This window comes from Myotis daubentonii, chromosome 2, assembly GCF_963259705.1.
Source record: "Myotis daubentonii chromosome 2, mMyoDau2.1, whole genome shotgun sequence".
In the NCBI taxonomy this organism is placed as follows: Eukaryota; Metazoa; Chordata; class Mammalia; order Chiroptera; family Vespertilionidae; genus Myotis; species Myotis daubentonii.
This window is the reverse complement of record NC_081841.1, coordinates 16,022,523-16,047,048: the sequence shown is the minus strand read 5'-3', so window position 1 is coordinate 16,047,048 and position 24,526 is coordinate 16,022,523. Positions and strand designations below refer to the sequence as shown.

Below are 24,526 nucleotides of genomic sequence, written 5' to 3'. Positions count from 1 at the left end.
GCAGGGGGCAAGAAGGGGAGCAGTTAGGAGAGACCAGACAGGCAGGCAGGTGAGCGATTAGGAGCTGCGGTCCAGGATTGTGAGAGGGATGTCCCAGATTGGAGAGGGTTTAGGCTGGGCTGAGGGGACCCCCCCACACACACACATGCACGAATTTTCTGCTCCAGGCCTCTAGTGTTGAATAAAAGTGGTGAGAGTGGGCATCCTTGACTTATTCCTGATTGTTAGAGGAAAAGCTTTCAGCTTTCCAGCATTGAATATTATGTTAGCTGGGGGCTTGTCATATGTGGCTTTATGCATCATGACTATTTAATGGAGTTTAATGGATTTCTTCAGATACCTAGTACTCTTTGGTTGGCTGTCCATACTTAAGGATAGGAAATGCAAAACTTGAGTATAAGTTCAGAGTAATGGGTGGGACCTCCGACTGTGGACTTCATTGTAGGAAAATGGCTGGGTGGTTCCTTTCACCTTAGGCTGCTCAGATTCCCCAGAGAAGAATTTGCCAGTCTTCTGCCTGGAAAGTCAAGGCCTGGCTGCCAGTATTTTGGAGTCTAAGGGAATGAATAAACTGGCAGTCTCAGCCTCCAGGATGCAATTGATCCTTCAGTTTTCACTATGGTACCTCTACCCTTAACCATGCCTGATGCCTCACAGTTCAGAGACTGAATTACCCTATAAACACACAACTAAAACCAAACTCTAGTTGTCTGGTAGAGTACAGGTGAGGATATGGGCATCTAGCATCTTCTTAAACAGCTTTTAACTAGTACCTATTCTATAATCCCATTTATCTTATTTCTAGAGGTCACTGGTTCTAGAATTTTATGAGATTTTACAGCATAAATATGATTGTTCTTGGTTTCCCCCAGAGCTGATTTAGGGTTTAGCTTTTTTTCTGGTCTCCTAAGTCTGTTACCACTTATCTGTCTGCATTTCATAATACAACATTTGGTTGCTATTGTTCTTTACTATCTTTGTTCCTTGAGTATTTATACCTTTATTTAAACACCACACACACACACACACACACACACACACACACACACACTTTACTATTATTTTTATGGGGTTTGAGAGAGAGGAAAAGTGAATAGAAGTATTTAATTTTCCATCTTTATCTGGAATTCTCAAGAGGAAGTATTTCTTAGTTTATATTTAACATTCAAATAGCAAAGACGATATTATGAAGTGCAATTAGAAATGACCATTGGAATAAGAAAAATGTCTGACATTGCTTTATATTGCAGGAGCTTATCACCTTAATCCTAAAATGAGACTTGAAAGTCTTTTCTGAAGAGTCAGAACTCTGAATATTATATATTTAGCCTGATAATCATCTCATTCTTTTACTCATAACAAGTATACTTGAGATAAGAAGCTAGTGATTGCACTGCGGTTGCCGAAAGCCCCAAAAATCTCTCAAAATAGGTCTTGTCATATAAAAGAATTAATTGGTTGCTTTGTTCCTACTTAGATTGTCATTAATTTGAGAACATAATTTAAGTGCCAGTTAACTGTATCACCTTTGCTTCTCCTTGTTAAAAAAGACATCTCTATTTAAAATCTAATTAAGGAAGTTTCCTGAAATATTTAATTTCAGGCTTCTTCACATTAGCAGTCTTGGGGCAGCACTTCAAGCAGACAGGAGTGGAAGCTACAGAGCTGGGCCTAGGCTCAGAACTCTCACAAAAATCACTTCTGCCACATTCTGTATTAATCCAGTCACAAATCCCACTCCGATTTGAGAGGTGGAGAGGTAGAGTCTAACTGTTGATGGAGGAAGCAAGAAATTGACAAAGGGGTGTGTGTACAGGGCCCAGAAGAATTATGGCCCTTTTTTGCAATGTAGCACCATCTTCCCTCTGACCATACTTTAATCACATTTCTTCCACTTAGAAAATGTAGTCCTTCCCATTCCAGGATCCCCAAAGGTCTCATCCCAATATGGCATCAGGCTCAATGTCCAGGATCTCATGTTCCAACATCAGGTTCATTTGGGGATGAGTATCCTTGGAAGCAGCTCTTCAAGTATGGTCCTTCTTGAACCAGAGGCCTGTTCATGAAAAAGACCAGTTAACTACCCCTATGTTTCCAGCTGCCAGGATAATTAACAATAGATGCTTCCATCCCCGATGGAGAGCAGGAAGCACAGAGCAGTCAGTGCACATGCTTCAAGCTCCTCCACTCCCGGCCAAGAAACATGCCTTGATCAGTTACCTGGTTCTGTTCCTACTTGCCCTATGCCTTTGGAGTTTAAAATTATACAGGTCAGTAATGTGGCTATAATTCTAAATTAACTGTCCAGCACCATCTGTTAGATGCTTCTTGAGAAATATATTACTTGAAGTTTTAAACCAGGGGTGAGGAACCTTTTTTTTCTGCCAAGAGCCATTTGGACATTTTTAACATCAGTTGTGGGGCATATAAAATTACCAGCTTCAACATTAGCCTGCTATATTTGGTCAAACATTTAATTAACTCACCCCTGATGCCGGGCACGCCAGGCCAAACGATTTCCCAGGCCTTATACGGCCTGTGGGCCAGACGCCTCCACCCCTGTTTTAAACATGGAGATTTCTCATACCTTTGAGGATATTCGTTTGTTTTATCAGTCTCAGTAATTCCACAAAATAGGTATTAAGCCAGTTTTAAAAGCTTCTTCATTGCCTTTATTTTCCCCAAGTAGTGTTACATAAAAAGCATAATGATAAAATAAACTGATTTTTAGAATATTCAAGTTAGGGCAGGCAATGAACATGTGGATACATCTTTTCCCACTCCCACCCCAATAATAATTTTTAGAGAGTAAAATATAAGAAGGAAATAAAACAAGATAATGGAATACAGAGAGAGCAACTTGTGAGGCAGGAGAGTGACTGTCTTAGCTGGATAGTAAGGAGGTGACTTTTAATAAAGAAATTGATTTCAGAGAGAGAGGGAGGAAGAGGGACAGAGAGGGAGAAACATTGATTAGCTGCCTCCTGAATGCCCCCTACTGGGGATCAAGCCTGCAACCCAGGCATATGACCTGACTGGGAATTGAACCTGTGACCTTTTGGTGCACAGGAGGATGCTCAACCAACTGAGCTGCGCCAGCCAGGGCCAGACAGATGTTTTTTTATCCCTCCTCACCACCTGCTGGTTGTGATTTGGTGCATATTAGTGACCCCTCCAAAGGGGCAGGAGAAGAAAATGTATATTTAGATCCTCAATCATGTCAGTGATCCTCCTCTACCAATTCAGCAGTGTTTCCCCTCCTCTCCTCTCAAGGTGGGAGGGGAGTACAGACCTAGAACAGAAATTGCATTTTCCCTTTAAATTTTCTTTTTTTTAAAAAATGTTTCCATTTTTATAGGTAGTACATGTGATAAAAATTTTCTAAGTGTGTACAGAGACCTTTTCTTTCTACCTTCTCAGCCACTGAGTTCTCCCCAGAGGCAGCCAGTGTTTCCAGATGTGTCTGTGTCTTCCCCTAGCCATTCTATGCATGCACCAGCAAATATATGTCAGCATGTTGATAGCTATATTTGCACATGTTTTCCTCCGACACACATAGCCGTGTGACTGTTTTGAACCTTGTTTTTTCTCTTGCAGTATCTCAGAGGTTTTTTTATGTCTACAGTGAGCACCCTTAATCTTTTTACAGCTGCCTAGTATTACATTGAAATTTGTACCATCATTTATTTATCCTATTCGCCTCCTCCCCTCCCCCCGATGAATTATTGAGGTCATTTCCAGATTTTGCTGTTATAACCCACGCCATAATGAACATTCTTGTACATCTGTCACCTTGCATGTGGGTGAGTGTTTTTGTAGAATAAATGTGCACAAGAGGAACTGCTGTAATGAGGATATATGCATAATTTTGATAGACCTTGTCAAGTAGCCCTCACAGAATTTGTACCAATTTGTTGCCCCGGCAGCAATGTGTGCAGACATCTGGGTTTCTAAGCCTGGGTGGAGCCCGGATACCTCAGAGACTGAGCACTGAGGCTTATGTTTGACAGAACAGCTTGGCTTCTGTCGTGTGTGTGAGTGTGTGTGTGTGTGTGTGTGTGTGTGTGTGTGTGTGTGTGTGTGTGATTTCCTTTGAAGCAAGTTGTCTTGGCTAAGTGGCTAAGAAAAGCTTGAGAACCATGATGTAGGCAATCATCGCTGTTCTTCTCCTAGCCTCCACTTTGAAAGAGTGACAGACAAAATGAGATGGCTCTATACCCTACAGGAAAATCCTTACACAGGCGGTTTGTGGAGAGAATGAATGGCTCAGATGGTAGCTGGGAAGATGGAGTGAGTGGAAAGATTTCCAGGAAGCAGGAGTAGAGGCCAAGGTAGAAGGAGATGAGATTCTCATAACCTCTGTATTCTCCAAAAGGCCAGCTCAGTTGAGCCATCTTTAAGGACGAGCCATGTGTCAAGCCCTGTATTAGTGCTGTGGTACAGAGATGAGCATGGCTGGTCCCTGCCTCAAGAAGCTCACACTGAGAAGTCAGGTGTGCAGGTGGACAACGTCTATATAATGTCACAGCAGTGAGAGCAATGATGACAGCTCAGAGAGCTTATTGAATGCCAGACACTGGGCTCAGCAGTGCTCATCATCTTGCCTGATTCTACAGAAACCCTATGAGAGATTACAGCAAGCCTGTCAAACTCAAAGGCTAACATGGGCCAAATAAACAAGGTTTAAGTTGATATGGGCTGCAAAAAGAACCAAAAACTTCAATTTTCATAGAAACGTAGGTTTATTTCGAAAAGTATAGTATAAAAAAAAGAACAAGAGCAATGGTAAAAATGAATGTTTTCCTCCTGACACTTGGCATCTCTTCTCTGCTACTGTCTTTCTTACTTCGGGGGGAAATCTCGTTCGCAGTGATTACTTTCAAAACTGACTCAAGGTGAATGTCTTTAATTCTGGATCTGACAGGAGACTTATTTCCTTTCATAATTGTAAATAACTGCTCACACCATTATATTGGCCGAACCGTAAAAATATTCATGGTGGGCCACATGTGGCCCATGGGCCGTGAGGTTGACATGCTTGGATTACAGGGTTATCCCCATTTTCACAGATGAGGAAACCGAAACCCAGAGAAGTTGAGGGGTGGTCCTAATACCACCCAGAAAGTGACAAAGCCAGGGTTTCTACTGAGGCTGCCTCCCTTCTAAGTCTAAGGGAAAGCAGGAGTGATATTGGAGCTAAAAGCCCGCCTCCCTCCTTCATGAAAGGTTCTCTTCTTCCTTCATTTTATAGCCCGCCTCACTTTTTAGGGGTGAGGGTGGAGGAGTCAGGCACACCCGTGGAGGGAGATGTGCCCTGAGGTGAGGGTCAAAGGATGATGAGAAACAAGGAAAGCATTCCAAGCAGAGCAACTCTTGGGCTGATCCCAAGGAGAACCAGTCTCCAGGGAGGCAGGTGAGACTGCCCGAGTTCAAATCCTGCCTCTGCCTCTTATTAGTTCACTGACTTTGGACACATCACTTAACCTCTCTCATTCTTCACCTGTAAGGTGAGGCTATAAAGTACTTAACTCCTGCCGAAACCAGTTTGGCTCAGTGGATAGAGCGTCGGCCTGCGGACTAGGGGGTCCCAGGTTCGATTCCGGTCAAGGGCATGTACCTGGGTTGAGGGCACATCCCCTGTGGGAGATGTGCAGGAGGCGGCTGATCGATGTTTCTCTCTCATCGATGTTTCTAACTCTCTATCTCTCTCCCTTCCTCTCTGTAAAAAAATCAATAAAATATATTTAAAAAAAAAAAAAAAAGTACTTAACTCCTGGCTTATCGAAAGGATTGAATGAGTTAACATCCAGAATGCTTAGAACAGTGGCTGGCCCAGGCTCTATAAGTTTGTTCCCACTATAGAATCTCCAGGCTTCAGGTACAACGTATGTGTAAAGAAGAGGAAAACGCACTTTTGAAGCTTGTCTGTAGCGCTTATGTTAGAGAACTATTACCTGAGCTCACAACATGTCATGTGCTAAAAAGGAGAAGGAAGCAGGAATCCATGCAATGGAGGAGGGACGTGGGCTTTTAGCCCAGAATCTTGTCAGGCATGGCCGTGCTTATCAGCTTTCCATCATCCCCTGAAATTGTGAGTCCCAATGGGCTTTTTTATTTGTCGCCTATTTCTTTATGACATTTTTATTTGGTGTTAAAATGTAATGGCCTGTCTCAAATAAGGTGGATAAACAGAGGAGGATAAAATAAAGCTAACCACATTCAAGGTAACTCTTGGTTTTCCCCTCTTCTTCTTTAATGCCTCAAAATGTTTTCGCAAAACCCTAAAGACAATATCAGATAAATGCTGTGACTTTCACCCACGTAGCATTTATCTCTCATCCATCAAGTCACATTACCTTTTTCTGAGAACAGCATTCTGTAACAGAATCCAAGAGCAGTAAAAGTCAGAGGAAATGTGTCTTCGTATTTTGTTTTTATACATTTTGTCTTCATAGTCTCTGGCCTTTCTCTCCTTTATATGTTTTCCCAAACTGACATTCCCAATCCCATTCTCAAACCAGACCCCATGCCTGACCACCCAGGCCAGTTTTATCTCGTCCTCCCATCATTTGAACAGCTCTTGAGAATCCATCTTCTTGAAGAAAAGCATTTAATAGCCTTTTTTTCCAACATAAATCCCCATGACCCTCATTTACTGCTATTCAAAAATCTCCACCCGTACTGTGTACCAGGCACTCACTAGATTCTGGAGCCACAGAAATTAGGATGATTCGGCCTTGTGTCCTGAATGAGCTCACGGTCTTATAGGGGAGAAAGGCACACAAAAGGAGGAGGATTCTGTCCATCTTTGTCCTACGATCATGTTCATTTCTGCTATGGTTTGTCTTCCACACTGGCTTGTAAGCATCTGCTTTATTTAGCATTGTATAATCAGTTCCTTACAGACTGCCCTCAGAAAACATTTGCTGAGTAAATGAATGAAAACAAATAAATGACAGTATAGCATGATCAATAAATTCATGCGTTTCAAGATAAGAAAAAGCTCAGCGGAGAGAGTAATGCATTCTTTTGGGGGGCCAGGAGTGCAATTGAAGGAGTGGGGAGACTTGCTGGAGAGGTGTCTTCTGACCTGGATTTTGAGGGCAATCGCCACCAACATCGATATGTCTTGTGTGATGTCCAACTCATACAAAGTACCAATAAAAATTTGTTGAGTCCTTTACAATGTATGAAACAATTATACTTATAGTAGCTCTAGTTTTCTATCAACCCATTCCTGAGAGGAAAATACCTCTCTAAAGAATCAGTTCATGTGTCTAGACATGCCCTCTCTATGAGTGATTGAAGACAAGGCTGTTTCATGCTGGATTACATAGTTCTGGAAGCTCATTTATCACTTGAGCGTAGGAACCTCTCAGTAGCATAGGAACACCTACTGAAAAAAAAAACAAAAAACCAAGGTCGTGGGGTGTGTATAGCCCTGTGGGAAAGTTTGGGGGCTGGGTGGTCCTGCAGAGGTGATTTCTAGATACTCACCTCACTCCTGATTCAGAGCTCATTACTGAACTCCTGTATCCACCACTCACGCCAGTTTCAGATAACAAAATACCCCCAAAATCAGTATGGGGGTAAAAAGAAGGGGAGGTAAGAATAATATACATTTTTAGTTTAATTTATCTAATGACCATACTGAGAAGAAAAAAACAAACAAGACATGAGGCCTAGACTTGCTATTAGTTTATTATTAGGTTTCTTAATTTTGTTTAGCTCTAGCTCCTTTCTGGCATCATGATGTTAATGCTTAGGAGACTGAGAACCAAAACTACTGAGATTTGTGAGCCTCCTGCCCCTGGTGTGACCTCTGATGCTGTTCTAGACATACCTTCTCTATGAGTGATTGAAGATACCATGTCTGAGCAACACCAAATGGTATCAAAGATTAGATCCCTCACCTGCAATGAATCCTCACCTTGTGTTTTCACTATGTGTGTGCAGCTTCATCATACACAACAAAGACACTTTCTTCAACAACGCCACGAGAAGTAGAATCGTACACCATATTTTACAAAGAATAAAGTATGAAGAAGGAAAAAACAAAATTGGTAAGTTAGTGTATTAGTATAAAAAAGCTGTATTTGATTTTGGGGGATTGCACATTTTTTCCTGTGGCTTTATGACGTTAATATCCATTCCAGAAATGCTCATCATTTGTGAAACCTCTGACTTTGCCCTTGATGGGTAACTCACAAGTGTAACATCTTAATCACATCCTTAGATCTCTTCATTCAATAGCTTGTTATCTCATTTATCTAAGATCGTGAAGAAATTCTCTCAATTGAACAAATATTTATGGAATGCCCATTATGTGCCAGGCACTGGACCAGATGTTGGGGAGATGAGCACAATTCTCTCCTGAAGCTTATGTTTAAGAAGTTAAAAACAGACAATAACTAAGTAACATGAAAAAATTGACATGGATAATGATTCAGAAATAGAATAGGAAGGGGTGGGGGTGAGTTCAAGCTGAGATGGAGTGGTCAGGGAAAGCTTCACCAAGAAGCTGAACCTTGAACTAAGACGTGACAGGTGTGGGCAGATGGAGTGTGTGTGTGGGGGGGAGGGGGGCGAGGGGAGGCATTGCAGACAGAGGAAAAAGCAAGTGCAGAGATGAGCTTTCCCACATCAATAAATTCTCCAGAGAATCACCTCCCCCATTAAACAGCTCCCACAACTTATACTTTGTACATTATTACAAGATCTTTTCCATATTATATTACCAAATTTCCTGCCTCATTAAACAGATTATTACATTATCAGGAAGATTTGGGTGGCATTATCCTTATCTCTGTCCCAACAGATTTTTATCAGTGGTTTGAATAATAATGAGCTATCTCAGTCAGGGTCTAGTCAGGAGACAAAAATCCCACATAATTTGAGGAGGGAAAGTTTAATATAAAAAATCAGCTGTGACAGGATTGGAGGAATGGAGGATTGACCAGTAAAGAGTAAGAAGAACTGTAAAGAGGAATAACAGGTGTTAGGAGCAGCCACCACCCCTAAAAGACTCCCCCCAACAGAGCTGAGATCCATTCCCTGTAGGATGGGGTGCAGCTGTGGTTCACTGGGCAGCAGAGCAGTTGGCTGGGGGCTCCAGGCCAACAGAACTCTGGGAATCTGCCCCTCCTGTACAGGAAGAAGCTGCCTGGAGGGTTCTGGGGAAGCCATTCTTTGGGAGTGTTGCATCAGCAGCACTGCTCTGTGAGTCTGTTCAGGGGACTCCTGCCCTTGGGGAGGTGCCCTGTACTGCTGGCCACCATGCACTGCAGCAGCTGGGTGCCATGGAAACCATGTGTTGAAGAAGCCTGCTGAGAGGAGCACACTGGTACCAGGGAGACAAACTCCTCCCTCCTCTAGTGTCCCTCCAGGGCCTTCTGCTAACAACGTTCCACATCGTGCCATCGGGCAAAGGAGAAATATTTACAAGGTCCAGCTCCATTATTGCAAAGCCAGCAATTAAATATGTTTAGAGCAGTGGTTCTCAACCTTCTGGCCCTTTAAATACAGTTCCTCATGTTGTGACCCAACCATAAAATTATTTTCGTTGCTACTTCATAACTGTAATGTTGCTACTGTTATGAATCGTAATGTAAATATCTGATATGCAGGATGGTCTTAGGCGACCCCTGTGAAAGGGTCGTTCGACCGCCAAAGGGGTCGCGACCCACATGTTGAGAACCGCTGGTTTAGCGTGAAAGGGGGCGATAAATTGATAACTGGCACTTAGCCTAACCAGCCTGCCCATAAAGCTTTCAGGGGGAGTGGAGACTGCAAGGAGGCCTTTAGTATGTTAGCCATTGGAGTCAAGAGCCTAACTGAGCACAGGGATCTGGGCATCTCAGCCAAATCCAACATGATGACATTTGAGAGTTTGTAAATGCAAAGTCTTACACTCACAGTCAGCAAAGCAGGTGCCCTGGTGCTGTGGGAGAAATGTTGCTCAACATCGGGGAAGCAACAGACTGGAGAGGCTTAGCTAAATGCAGCTCAGTGTGAGTCACTAGTACATTGAAGCTGCCAAAAATTACTTTGATCCCAAGCTGCATACATCAAAATGTAATAGGGAGAGATAGACAGTTACTTAGTCCAGATCTGCGTATCACTGGAGTAGTGTTTTCAGTGAGTCAGTGTGGGTAGGAATGGTGACACTGAACCTGACTTAGGGGTGTCTGAACCTCAGTAGCGTGGTGGGTTAGCGCGTCCTCATATTCTCTGCAGCGTCATCCATCCTTGAGACGCATCCTCTGCATAAAGTGCTCCGGGACCATTCTAGCTTGAAGGAGTCGTCCCTCCTCTGAATTCACATGGCAGTTGTTTTTGTGTGTTTATTTGATAATTAATCCCTTACCACTCTTAATTACCTTGAATTATTTCTTTCCAGTGACATGAAAATTTAACCACCTAACGAGAACCACTGTGAACATTTTGGTGTGCTAAATAATGTCAATGTTGCATTAATTGCTTCTTTATATTTACCCCCTATTTGTCCATGAGATTTTTAAAACAAACTTTGGATATGCTATCCTTAATTTTTATCATACTTTTTCCCCAGTGACTACTGTTTCTTGAAAACAAGTGAAATGGTTTTGGCAGTAGCTATTCTGAATTACTTTATAAAGTGCAAATAATTTTTAAAATAATGCCTCTACTAATATTGGTATTACAATCTGAGCCACACCTCATCACTCACTGTGACACACTGGTGTGCTGAGAATCTTCATCCGAAAACTGCTCGTCTAGATAATCGGCTCCTTAATTGTAAAAGCGTTGCCTTGTTTATCTTTGTATCCTTGCCTAGCGCAGGACCTGGCATCTTGTAGAAGTGCTGTTGAACTGAATTGAAAAATCTTTTAACATGATTAATGTCTGACCATAGCATCTTTATACACTCAAAAACTGTGTATAAGGAGGCCCTACAGCAATTATTGTGCTTAATTTTTCATCTCAAAACTGAGCTGTTTTTACAACTAGTCAAGATGAAGACAAACAAAGGGCAGAGAAAGTGTTGGGGTTGTTTTTTTTAATGTTCTGAAGGAACACAGGAAGTTTAATATTACCACTAGTAAGAAATTTCCTTGCTAGTTTTCTCATTTCATGAAAAGTGGAGAGTTCTATTCAAGAACACCCAGAGCTTTGAAAGTAAGTGATGTTGAACTGGAAATTAGAAATAACCAATTACAGAGTGAATTGTTAACTCTGGATCAGGCATTATGCTAAAAAACATGAAGTAAAACTGCAAAGGCTCTGTTAACCTGATGTTGCATTGTTACCTCTGGTTTCATAAATAAAAGAAACAAATCAATAACTTAATAAAACATATTTTAAAAAATAGTAATTGTACTGGGTTGAAAGAAGTACTGTATGATTCAATTCATATAAAACTTTAGAAAACGCAACTGATTGATAGTGACAGAAAGCAGACGAATGTTTGCTTTGGAGATGGCACAGGGAGGGTGGGAGATTGCAAAGTGGCATGATAAAGCTTTGGGGGTGATGGACATGTTTATTCTCTTGATTGTGCTGATAATTTCCTGGGTGTAGACAAGTCAAAACTCCTCCAACTGCATGTTTTAAACATAGGCCATTTATTATGTGTCATTTACTTCAACAAAGCTGTTTTAAAAGTTATATCCAGCCTGGCCAGCATGGCTCAGTGGTTGAACGTCAATCTATGAACCAGGAGGTCACGGTTCCATTCCCAGTCAGAGCACATGCCCGGGTTGCAGCTTGATTCCCAGTGTGGGGGCATGCAGGAGGCAACCGATCCGTGATTCTCTCATCATTGATGTTTCTATCTCTTTCTCCCTCTCCCTTCCTCTCTGAGATCAATAAAAAACAAATATTTAAATATATATATATCCACATATTTGACACCTCTTCCCATTTTATGGATGAGAACATGGAGGCCTGAGGACAAGAGGATTTTTCCAAAGTCACAACACTAGTCCAATGCAGGAGAGTTAGATTTGTCCATATTTGAAGCTTCTGGGTAAAAACAGAAGAGCTCCTGAGGGAGCATCATGTTTCAATATGATAAATCTGTCCCCTTCTCTTAGAGCCTTTGTCTCTATGCCAGGCACTGTACTAGCTTCACTGTTTTCTGTTTGAAAATTCCCAGCTCTTGATTCCAGTTTCCTAGCAACTCTGTCTCTAAACTGTTGGTGTTTCCAAGGGGGTTCCCATCCCTTTTGAAAACCTAGATGGCTTTCGTCAAAAAGTGCCACCCTTACATTAGTCTTGAACATGGTGAGAGCTGGAACTCTGTACTAATGGGGATTGGACTTTGTGTTGTTTAGGTCTGAATCGCTTGCTTACCAATGGCTCCTATGAAGCTGCGTTCCCTCTGCACGAGGTATGTCCTGCCCCCTCTCCTTCTGTCAGTTTCTTGTTTTGCAATCAGCTTCTGAGAACAGTCATTAATTGAGTTTGTTGATGTGACATTTGTTCAGCGTGAATTTAATTTGTTCAGTAGATAATTAGGCCTCCTTGCCTTGTGACCCAGCGTAGTTTGGTTTATTTCTGTGTGTCTTTTAATGTAATTGTAAGAATACTTGAAACAGCAGCCACTCAGCGTGAGTTCAGAGGAATAGCTGAGGGACTCCAAGTCATAAAATTAAAGAGGCATTGAAAATTTCACCAGACCCAGGGGGGAGATGTTCCTAAAATACATAGTCTTTGCAACAAAGAAATGTATAGTGATTCTTTAGAGTGGGAGGAAGCCATCTTGCAAAGTCTCTGGTAACCAAAGGGTGAGAAATGGAAATTAATGGTATTGTACTTATCATTGCTCTTTTCAGATATATGCATTCTGATTTTTTAAAACGCACAATTCTTTTTCACTTTTTTATTTTCTCATTTACTATACACTCTTTGTCATATATTAGGACCTTTGTAAATGTAACCGTGGTTACCCTTAACTCCATTTCTCCATTAGCTTTTGAGTTATTTCACCCAGAATTCTCTTTACACGTGTAGTTTTCATTATTGATGAGAGATTATTGTCTTGCTCATAGTTTTGTGCCCCTATGCCATACTGGTCACTGTATGACAGAGAAAATACAAAGATAAATATCATGGTGCATGTCCTCTAGAACATCACAAACACCAGGGGGAAACTACTGTTAAACAATGATTTTGGGAACAGTGTTAACAGTTTGCCAAGAAACAGTTTAGAGGACAGTTCCAACTGTCCCCAAATGGCAAGTCTTTACATTTGGCTAACAGTGTTTCTTCCCTCCATTTCAGCACCAGGAGGATGTAAAAAGTGACTTAGAATTTTTAAAACCTGGTTCATTAACAAAACTAGCAGCTCTGGTCTGAGACCCTGGTTGCAGTCTGCCATGAAACACTTTTGGAATGATCCTTTAGTATCACAGAAGCAAACACATTGACACGAAGGTTTTCTGGAGCCACACACAGGTGCCTCCGGGCTCCCAAGACACATTTCCCACCAAAACATCTCGTGGCTTCCTGGAGTTATTAGTTGCCAAGAAATAGTTTCAGTAAGTCCTGTGCCTTCCCACTGCCCGGCCCTTGCCCCTAGTAAGGGCAGTGTCTGAGCAATGGTAGGTGGGCAGATGTATCTGTGCAGGTGAGTGCATGGCGGGCATGAGAGTGTCTAAGGAGAAGCAGCTATGAAACCTCACCGAGTAACTCAGGGCCATCTCTGTGGTTTTCCTATCTTGGTAAAGCCCTAAACGAACATCCAAATTATTAACAGCAGCTGCAGTAATATAATTCCTCCTTTGACTTTTTGCTCTGAGTTGACCTTGATTATATTACTTAACCTCATAACAACCTTCAGGGACAGGAAGGGGAGATATTGGTGCCCTTGTTTCATGTTAAAAATTGAAAGAAATTTGGAGGTCTAGAGAAAGATTAGCTCACCTCTAGTCACACCGGGAGTTGGTAGTTGAGCTGAGACTATAACCCGTTTCTTGTCTCTCAACACTATTTACTTTCTACTAAAAAAGGACTTCTCAGGTTCAAAGGACTTCCCAATAATTACGTCCCCTCCAGGGAGTTCCTTTTCTGTTTATGAATCTAGTGTTGCCATTACCTGAACTCGGAAAACCCCACCTCTCTGGCCCTTGGTCTCCTCATTTGTTCAATGTGAAGGTCAAATCCATTTTGAATTTTTCTGATTTTTGAGGTGATGTCCAGCGTTTACATTCCTGCGTTCTCTCAGTGATAAGGCCAGGTGACAGGTTACAGCTGTGGCTGTTTACAAGCACTCTTGACAAAGGTGGGAAAGAGAACTACTAGGTCTTGGGCATGGCCTCCTTATCAGGAAGCAAGACACCTTATTCATTCAAGTCACAGAAGAAACCTAATGAGACAGATATTATTATTGGTTCCATTATGAACTAGGAATCCAAGGCTCAGACAGTTTAAGGTTTCCTCGCTAAGAGAGCAGAACTGAATCTGAACCCAGCTCAAACCTACATGATTCTAGCGAACACGTGCTTCTTACTACACAGGATCATCAGCAAGATAATGTCCAGAGTAACTCATCACACTTCTTTCCCTTCAATAGTATGGATCCTTTTTTTTTTTCTCTCGCATCATCTCTGTTGCTACTTCTGCTGTAAGAGACTAGTATTCCTGTTAACTTTCCTTGTGGCTCCTGTGGGCATCCGCTCACGGGCAGTGGTGTTTCCCTCTCAGGGAGGTTACAGAAGTAAAAACTCCATTCGAACCCACGGAGCGGAAAACCACCGACACCTGCTCTATGAGTGCTGGGCCTCCTGGGGCGTGTGGTACAAATACCAGCCTTTGGATCTTGTAAGGTGAGTTTTTAACCAGCTGTACATATAAAATTTGCACAAAATGACTAGGGCAGACTGTGCTGGGGTGAGAAAAAAACAAAACAGTTTAGAGTGCACAGCTCTCGCTCTAATCTGGCTTCTTCCTAGGAAGGCTACTTTCAGAGGCCATGGGTCATTCTTGGTAAACCAGACCTCCCTCTGATGAGGATGGTGTTTCCGCCAAAAAGGCCTCAGGAAAGAGCCTGTGAGATCAGCCAGGTCTCACACATGACTCCATAGGGAGCAGGTCACCCATGTGACTCATTGACAAATTATCAGTAACAATTGTAGAGAAGTGATACTATTTATATATACTGAGTGACAAATGGAATATTAGTTACTATGACGTAAGGAGTACATGGTGGTGCCATTACTAATAAAATTCAGGTTTATTTTCATTTTCATTCGAAACTAATTACCTCTAAAGATGGTTTTAATACTGCAGGTCAAAAGAGTATATCAGGTTTTTAACAATTAATGATAATTGTGCAGTGAGAATGTACTTTTTTACTATTTGCCCAACTTTCTGCCATGGGAGTGTTCAGCTCTGACATCTCATTATTTATTTAGAAACTGGTTATTAAGCCTGGGTAGCTACAATCCCTACCTCGTGGATTTCTTATTAAAGAGAAAGTCATGTCTCATTTCCTTGACTAGCTGGATTTGTTTTACTTTTACAGGGGCCCTCAAAAAATGAGCCCAGAGGAAAATGAAATAATAAGACAATTCACTTTCTGTTTCACTGCCCCCCCCCCCCCCGCCCGGGTAGTCATTCTTCCTGTCAAGTGTTTATTCCTGCTGACTCAAGGACATTGATGAATTGTGTGCCACTCTTTGTGTTGGTAAAATAAATGATCCAGATGATTTGTGTGAGTGGAAAATATTTTCTGAGATGAGATCATTTTCCATTGACCAGTTTCAATACATGATAACACAGTGGGGGAAAAACATAAAAGCAAATTCTCTTCCCAGCCACAGTTTCAAATTACAGGATTTTATTGATTAAAAATATAGAAAGTTGCTGTAGGCAAAACATATCTTGTCCATGACAGTGTTTTGATTAAGACATTGCAGTTTGTCAATGAGTATTAATTAACTGCCCACTGTGTTTCTAGTACCATGCTAAGTACTATTGGCAAAGACACACAGAAGCCAGTCTCTGGCTGAGAAATTCTCCGTTTCCTTCAGGGAAACAGGGCCGGCATACTTGAGACAACTATAGAACAATACAAGACTATGCACAGTTAGGCAAAATGTCTGATGGAGGTGGTAAGTTTTACAATAACTCAGAAAAATGGAAAGGATGTGCCTCTGTGGAAGGCTCTGAAGAGCTGAGCCCTGGCCGAGCAGTGGGACTGGTGTTGGCCAATGCGAAGGGAGATGAAAAGTACAAGTAAGACTTGAGTAGAGTGAGGTTGTGGAGCATCTAGCAGTGGTTCTCAACCTTCCTAATGCCGCGACCCTTTAATACAGTTCCTCATGTTGTGGTGACCCCCCAACCATAAAATTATTTTCGTTGCTAATTCATAATTGTAATTTTGCTACTGTTATGAATTGTAATGTAAGTATCTGATATGCTATATGTGTTTTCCGATGGTCGCGACCCACAGGTTGAGAACCACTGATCTAGGGGCTCTTGTCTCTAAAATAGTTCTTGTCCCATAGATTTTGCTTCCTCCATATCTCTCGAATCTGACCACCCCCAGCCTCTCCTCCGCCATGCTTCTTCCTTTCCCTGTAACCTAGACTACGGCTGTTGTCCCCTGTTTGGTCTCCCTTTTCCCACACTCACCCCTTCCAATCCATTCTTTTCCCTGCAGACAGAGTGATCTTTTTGGAATGTGAATCTAATCATGTCCTTGATTGTTAAATATCTCTCATGCATTTCCATTTCTCTTAGGACAAAGATCAATGCAGTTAGCATGGTCTACAAGACCCACTGAGGCCCAGACCCTGCTTACCCCATGCCCACCTCTTGTTCTCAGTGTCCCAGTCACACCACCCTTATTTTACTTTGTCCCTTCTACCACAGGACCTTTGTACATACTGTTTCCTATCTGATCACTCACCTCACCTAGCTTATTTTCACTCATCAGCACAATAGTCACCCTCTCAAAGGAGTCTTCCTTGACTGGGGTGGTCATATGGCCTTGTTATAGATGCTGATAGAATTGTATTCCTCTCCCTTTTAGCTGTTTTCCCAGTTTTGTAATTATAAACTTATTTCTGTAATTGGTCTACGTGTGTCTTCTTTATTGCCTTGAAAGCTTCATAGGAGCAAGGACCAAGCTTATTTTTCTCACCAAAATCTTCTCAGCTCCTAGCACAGTATTTGGTACATAGTAGGTATTTTTTATTTGTTGAATGAACAAATAAATATATGTGCATATAAAGGCATGTTGGAAAAGCCTTCTGGGAATAGAAAGTTTCTATTGGGACACTGTGGAAGGTGGAATAAATAAATAATCCCATGCTCTTAGGAGCCATTGGACATTCTAAAAGGAAAGCTGCAGTCAGTATTTAAAAACAGATGGTCAACAACACTTGTTTAGAATGAAAATAAAAAACTAATTAGAATATTCTTATGTTGGGCTAAGAAATAATTACCTTCAAAGTCATGAAATATAGCAGTTGAAAGGCACAGAAAGCACAATTTGGTTTGTATTCTAATACAAGTTGATCATATTATTGATATCTATACTAATAAATGGGTAATATGCTAATTAGACTGGATGTCTTCCAGACATCTTTCTGGACAAAGTCACAGTGGCGGGGGCCGAGGCAAAGGCAGTTAGGGGCAATCAGGCTGGCAGGGGAGAGGAGTTAGGGGCAATCAGGCCGGCAGGGGAGGGCAGTTAGGGCCGATCAGACAGGCAGGCAGAGAGGTTAGGGGCGATCAGGCAGGCAGAGTGGTTAGAGGTGATCAAGCAGGCAGGCAGGTGATCAGTTAGGAGCCAGCAGTCCCGGATTGTGAGAGGGATGTCTGACTGCCTGGGATCGAGCCTAAACTGGCAGTTGGACATCCCCTGAGGGGTCCCAGATTGGAGAGGGTGCAGGCCAGGCTGAGGGATGACACCCCACATGCACAAATTTTGTGCACCGGGCCTCTAGTTTAAGAAATAAAAACCAAGAAATATCCTGGACATTTTCAAACGTCATAGATCACAGGGCACTAAAGCAGGCTGGTTAGCCTCAAAAATATTTATATAGGTAGATATCGAAGCCTGTGAAAGTCACCACTTAGAAGGGAAGGTTGCTCTAAGTGTCTACTCATGTTTAATCTCAGTAATGAGAGTTTTCTTTTCTGTCCAATATCTTATGATTTTAGCATTTTCAATGTCTGATAAAGCTACAAAATATTGAAAGAGATGTTTAAAGTTTTTCACAATAAGTTGATTTACTATTTTTAAAGAAATTTATAATGATAATAGATACATTACACATAAGTGCAAACCCAGAAATGGCAAAAAATGAGGTGTTGGCAACGACTCTTCAAATTCTGGCTTTGTATTAATAAGTGTTATAGCTTCCTGAATGTTGTCTCAGAGCAAGTTGTGTATGTTCTTTTATAAAAGGGTGCATTCTCTTTCTGATATTTAGTAGGAGGGGGAGAAATTTAAGCCCAGAGCCTAGATGGGATCAAATGTTCCATTCCCTTGGCTTACCTGGTCTACATGTTTATCTGCAAGGCAACCACAAAGTGCAAGACTGAGCAAAGTGTTCTAATGCCTAACCCTAAGATATAACCTGTAAGGCTGTTGTGTCTTAAACAGGCGGTACTTTGGAGAGAAGATTGGGCTGTATTTTGCCTGGTTGGGCTGGTACACCGGCATGCTCTTCCCAGCTGCCTTCATTGGACTGTTTGTCTTTTTGTATGGAGTCATTACCCTGGATCACTGCCAAGTCAGGTACGGGAGCGTGGGGGAGCCTGCCTTTGCTTCTATTTAAAGATGCTGTTTGTGCTTTGGGTCCAAACCATGGGCCCTCTTAGGTTTTTACTCTGACTTCCTTCTCAATCTCTTCTGGAAAAATGCAAAAGGCTCCATTTACGAAGTCTCACCATCCACTGCCCTAGCTGCTGTGGTCTTCAGCTAGCAAGGAAGCAAAGTTTGCATTTCTGGACATATATGCCATGATTTGTCCACAGAACAAGTCACTTTCGTTCACTGGCTGAAATGGACTTTTTCTGGCTTTTTCACTTTTTTTCTTTCTGCTAACCTTGCAAAATGGTGGGTTAACAGTAATTTTGTATGGATTCTGTGTTTTTACAAGGACCTTTTAAACCTAAACTCGAAAGACATCTCACCCACATGCTGGGGCCTTCCAAATGCTTCAGTGTTGATGATTATCTTGGCTCTCTCACCAAAACAGAGTTTAAAGTATTCATGGAGATCTTATTGAAAGGCTGGGAAATACTCTTAAATAATACATGTGCCTTTTAGAAGTGATTGCAAGAATAAAAGTGATTGGCCCTGACCTGTGTGGCTCAGTTGGTTGGAGCATCGTCCTGTATACTAAGGGGTGACAGGTTTAATCCCTGGTCAGGGTGCATGGGGAGGCAACCAATCAATGTTTCTCTCTCACATCAATGTTGTTATCTTTCACTATCCCTTCCTCTCCAACACTCCCCCCCCCAAAAAAAAAAAAAATTTAAAAATTTAAGTGATTGCGTGGCCATCCTGCCTACAAACATATTTTACTTTCTGGTAAAATTGTTACCTAGATGTAGCTTTCTACCAGAACTAATCCCTAATATTTTAATTATTTCTCCATTATTAGTAGTAACTTATGCATATAGAAATCTCGACAGGTGCTTTTAGGTATCTCATTGTTCCCATAATTCAGTGTGACATGGCTTCAAACCTGTGCAATGTTAGGAATGACTTCTGCATAATTTGGAGTATGACAACCAATGTTTTGCTTTATGTATTTTTCTGAGTTTAACTTACTAATATGTAAAGCCAAGAAATAGCCCCATAAATAGATAGGTGTATCAAATTATCAAATTGTGCAGGAACTTGTTTATATTAATAACAGATTAGCCTAAGAAGCTTTGAAGATTAAAAAGATAATCTGCTGGATCTTATTTACTGGTTGAATGTTCTCATGAAATTGGAGGGAGGAAATGCTCTGATGTCATCAAAAAGCAGTGCTTTCTGTTCTCTTTTCCAGTAAAGAAGTCTGCCAAGCTACAGATATCATCATGTGTCCTGTGTGCGATAAATACTGTCCATTCATGAGGCTGTCAGACAGCTGTGTTTATGCCAAGGTAATTTCAACTATGCAGCATTTCAGGTGGATTGAAATTGACATACACTTTCCTGAGGAACGGAGGCTAACTCTATTCTCTCTGTCATTTCTGGTCTTTGGTTCTCAAGCTTATCTTGTAGCATAGACCTACCTCCATCATTCAGTGTTCTAATTCAAATATCTTTGCACCATGTATAATGTATATATGTATTTAATGCATTGGTTCTATTCATCATCACAAGAAACTGCAGCATGCAGAGTGCAAAAGAGCACAGTTGTTAGATTCAGAGAAAGACTCAAATCATTACTCTTTTCTTACCACTTGTCGGTTAAAGAACAAGTTATTTGACCTCTCTGAGTCTCAGTTTTCTCCTTTGTAAAATTAAGAACATAATATTTGTTTCACACAATTGTTATCAGTAATGAGATAAGATGTATACTGAGCAAAGTGCTTGGCAAATGATAATATATCCGTATATGAGAGAAGCCATCATTTTCCTCTTCATCATCATTATTGTCAAAAAGACAATAATTCTGAGGCTAGTTCAGCTATTTTCACCTCCTTGACCCTGCACAGGTACAGCCTTTTTGAGGCTGAGCTTCTCATATCTGAAATGCATACCTGCCCTCTCTGCCCCTCTCATGTCATGTCATAAGGACCAAGGAAGATAGCACATGTGAAAGCATTTTAAAACAAAGAAACATATAGCACCATTATGTCTATACATTTCTTTGTTTCTTTCTTTTATAGGTTATTGCATCTCCTTTCTCATGTTATCCTTATTACTTTATTAAAAGTTTAGATATAGTAATCAAATTCCTGTAGTGTTTTACTGAGGGGCGGTGTCACTAATGTGTAGCAATAGCTCAAGTATGGGCTGGTGATGACTTTTCCAAGACCCCCTGCCTATCACCTTGCCCAGATTCCAGACATGAAAGGGTTGGCAGATTTTATTGAACCTCTGTGATCATTGCAACTTGGATCTATCTGATTATGCTGTTGGCATTGCAGAGTTTTGTTCCTTATAAATGAGAGAACATTTGATAGGCAGCCAGGAGCCCGCCCATCCATGATGTCGTTAGCACTGCAGGTGGCCAGTCAGTGTGGAGCCTGAACCACAGCAGCCAGCTGTGATTTTAAAAAGATTTGGACTCTTGGTATGTGCATCAAATAGCCCAAAAAAGCACAAAATACTCCCTACCTTTGGAGAGCATACAAATAGAACTGAGTTGATGAGGACAAATTTAACTGAGTGAGCTAGGGAAATATAGATTTCAATGAGGAGCAAAAGAAGTTTGCCAGTAGTTTAATTTCTGTTTATTGATTGTCAGTTAAGCCTGAATGATTTGAGTACAAAAATCCTGCTTTGGGGGAATTTCAGAAACTCAGTCTGCTGTTGTTGTTTTGGGGTATATGTTTATTTGGGGGTTTTTATGTGGAAAAGCATTCCTTGCATGAAGTTCTCTCTTTAGGAGATCCAAGATAATTCCTTTAAAAGAATCATCATGTTTGCAGTGCTCAGATTTTAAAGGGGTTTCTTTGGGCAGTTATCTTACTGAATATAATATCTAGAACAATAATTTTATAATAATAGCTAGGCTGTAGCTATAAAAATAGCTAGGCAACCTACATTTATTCTTTCTAATTCTCATAGCAATTTCAAGGTTGATATTATTATTCCCATTTAACTCAGGATGCAGAGAGGCAAAAATTACTCATCCATGATCACACAGCAGTAAGTGACTGTGCCTTAGTTTATCCGACGACAAAGCATGCCATTCTTCCATACTGAGTCACTAGATTTTTAGATTACGGATTTTAAGTTTACTCTTGCCTCAAAACTTAGTAAAATGAAGGCCTAAAAAGCCTCCAAATGATGAATCGAAGTTGTCCAGACTTTCATTTAGAAAAACTTATCAGAAATGCTAGACTGATTTCCTGGGACTGAGGACATAGGAATCAAATCAGAGCCCATATCCAGTTTAATCAATGGCTGCTCTGTTGATCGGGAATGTTTTCTTCTCAACCCTTATATTTGTAAGGTTCAGCCACCAGCTTTAACTGATTTACGCAGAAAGGGACACATTGGCTCATGGCCCTGGAAAAAAACACTGGAATAGTTGCCATTATCTGAGCACAAGGGCTCAGCGACTAGAACTGGTCCTCCAGGCCCCCAAGTGTTGCTCTCTTGCCACTTGTCTACATGATCATTCTGCAGACAGGTTCTCATCACAGGATGGGGATGGTGGCTGCTGACCACCATAGCTCCAGGCTTACATTTTCCTCCCTTTATCTCTTTAAGTGTATTTTTATACTTATTTTAAATTCTTCGTCTGCTGTTACAGAGTATCTGCTTCCGAAGGTAGATGCTGCCTAGTTTCTCAGGGTCTTTGTTTGGTTGTGTTTTGCTAGTTCCCAGAATCTACTATCTTGCGTCTCTAGGGTTGACTGTGGCAGAAGGAGCCATCAGCTTATGCTACCTTACCATCTTAGTAGGAACCAGATGTCCCTGTTAACTCGCCAACCCTCCTGACTCACATATTCACTGAAGCAGAAAAAAGGTCTCTCTCCAAATGTTTGCACACCAGTCCCAGGGAAGGACTCGGGGTAGTTCTGTTTGAGCTGTGTGCCCTCTAGTGACCTGATAAGAGAGTTCTGTTACCTGGAGAAGGGAGGGAAAGATGACCTGAGCAACTGGCAGTAACAACGATCCCAATCCCATTCCAGAATCTACACTGATGGTGCCAGCTACAATGTCTACCAACTCCCAGGGAATGCCCTAGTGCTGAGCACACACCACCCACAAGCCACTGGGACTCTTGGGCTTGATTTGATGCCAGGCGCCCAATATGCAGCTTACCACTACCCCTGGCATATGAAATACATTCGCTTTAGACTTTTATCTCACTTTAGATGTTTGAATGTTGCCTTCTCTCCTAATGTTCAAAAGAGAGAGGGAAAGCATAAACTTTTGGAAGTATTTGAATATTTCATACTCTGATGTAGCAGAATAAGACCTGTTTATGCTTTGCACATTCTCTGAGGGACAATAAAGTATGCTTTATAGCAAGCTATAAAGCACCAAAAAAAAAAAAGTTATCCTTCATGAATATATCAGCCATCATTTCAATTTGGCATGATATTGGTGTGATTTATCCTGGAGGCAGAAATGAGCCTGGCAGTTTTGCAGCAAGAATATTTTTGCTTTCTACGGTGGGTGTGCGATAGAATATATTATTCTAACAATAAAGTACTTGCTAGCTGTGTTTGTTATGTGTGCTAGGCAAATATAGTGATTACCCAAGGCTTTCATACAGGTGGAAGTGGATCTTGTTAATGCTCTACTTTCTCCTCTTCATAATGCTGAAACCCAGAGGGCAGCCCAGAAAATGTTTGCTCAAAGCTACACAAAATAGCAATGTTTTCAAAGTGAATGAATGAGGCATTAAAAACAGTGCTTGGGAAATCAGAAACCTTTAAAGTAGCAACAATAATACCTCTTAAATATATCCAAATACATATGTGCACATATATTAGTTTTTATAGTGCACAAAAGGAAATCCTTAGTAGCACTATTGGGGCTGCTGATAAATGTTCAGCTAGCTGAGACTCACCTAAAGGGAACAAGTTCTCGCTTCCATTCACAGTCAGAGGAATTCCCTTCTTGATTATGATCCAAAAGGAATATCTTCCAAAGAAACCTGGCAAAAGTCATTGCATCATCATAGCTATTTTTACAGAACTAGAAAAAAATGTGAATTGGAATATAGCATATGGGAAGTTAGCTTAACTGTGATTCATAATGTTCCCAGGTCACCCACCTTTTTGACAATGGAGCCACTGTCTTCTTTGCTGTGTTCATGGCAGTCTGGGGTAAGTGTTCCACATCCATGGAACTTGAGTTCCCCTCATGTGCTCTCTGATACGTTCCTTTCGAAATCTGACTTTGGCCCAGCTGTTGTGGATTGGTGGTTGAGCATTGACCTATGAACCAGGAGGTCATGGTTCAATTCCCAGTCAGGGCCCATGTCTGAGTTGCAGGCTCTGAGTTCCCAGTTTGGAGCATGCAGAAGGCAGCCAATTAATGATTCTCTCTCATCATTGATGTTTTTATCTCTCTCTCCCTCTCCCTTCCTCTCTGAAATTAATAAAAATATATTTTAAAAAAACACAGAAATCTGACTTTGGATTTTGAAAGGGAGAAGCTGGAGTAAATTCAGTTGCCTGTTCTATTAGACACAAGCTGATAAATAATTCATGTGGCTTATTTAAAAAGTGATACTGTAAAGAAGAAACATGTCTGCTTTCCCTTAAACCTTCAACAATTACATAGCATTCCATATTTTGAGTAAACTTGCCTTCTGTTGGAGATAAAACAGAAAGATATGATGAGATCCAAATACCCATCTCAGGATGATATAGGATTTTCCGATTGTGTGTGGGATCTTTT

General features: G+C 41.3%; 1 protein-coding gene across 3 annotated transcripts in view; it reads left to right on the top strand.

Annotated features, from left to right (window-relative positions):
* Positions 1-24,526, top strand: part of ANO4 (anoctamin 4) — a 301,902-nt gene that overhangs the window by 233,327 nt on the left and 44,049 nt on the right. For all 3 annotated transcript variants that reach the window (XM_059681867.1, XM_059681866.1, XM_059681868.1), the window contains 6 exons: positions 7,957-8,063; positions 12,315-12,370; positions 14,686-14,807; positions 18,599-18,733; positions 19,998-20,094; positions 23,889-23,949. In XM_059681867.1, the coding sequence (XP_059537850.1) occupies positions 7,957-8,063; positions 12,315-12,370; positions 14,686-14,807; positions 18,599-18,733; positions 19,998-20,094; positions 23,889-23,949 (578 nt within the window). The remainder of the gene's footprint in view (positions 1-7,956; positions 8,064-12,314; positions 12,371-14,685; positions 14,808-18,598; positions 18,734-19,997; positions 20,095-23,888; positions 23,950-24,526) is intronic.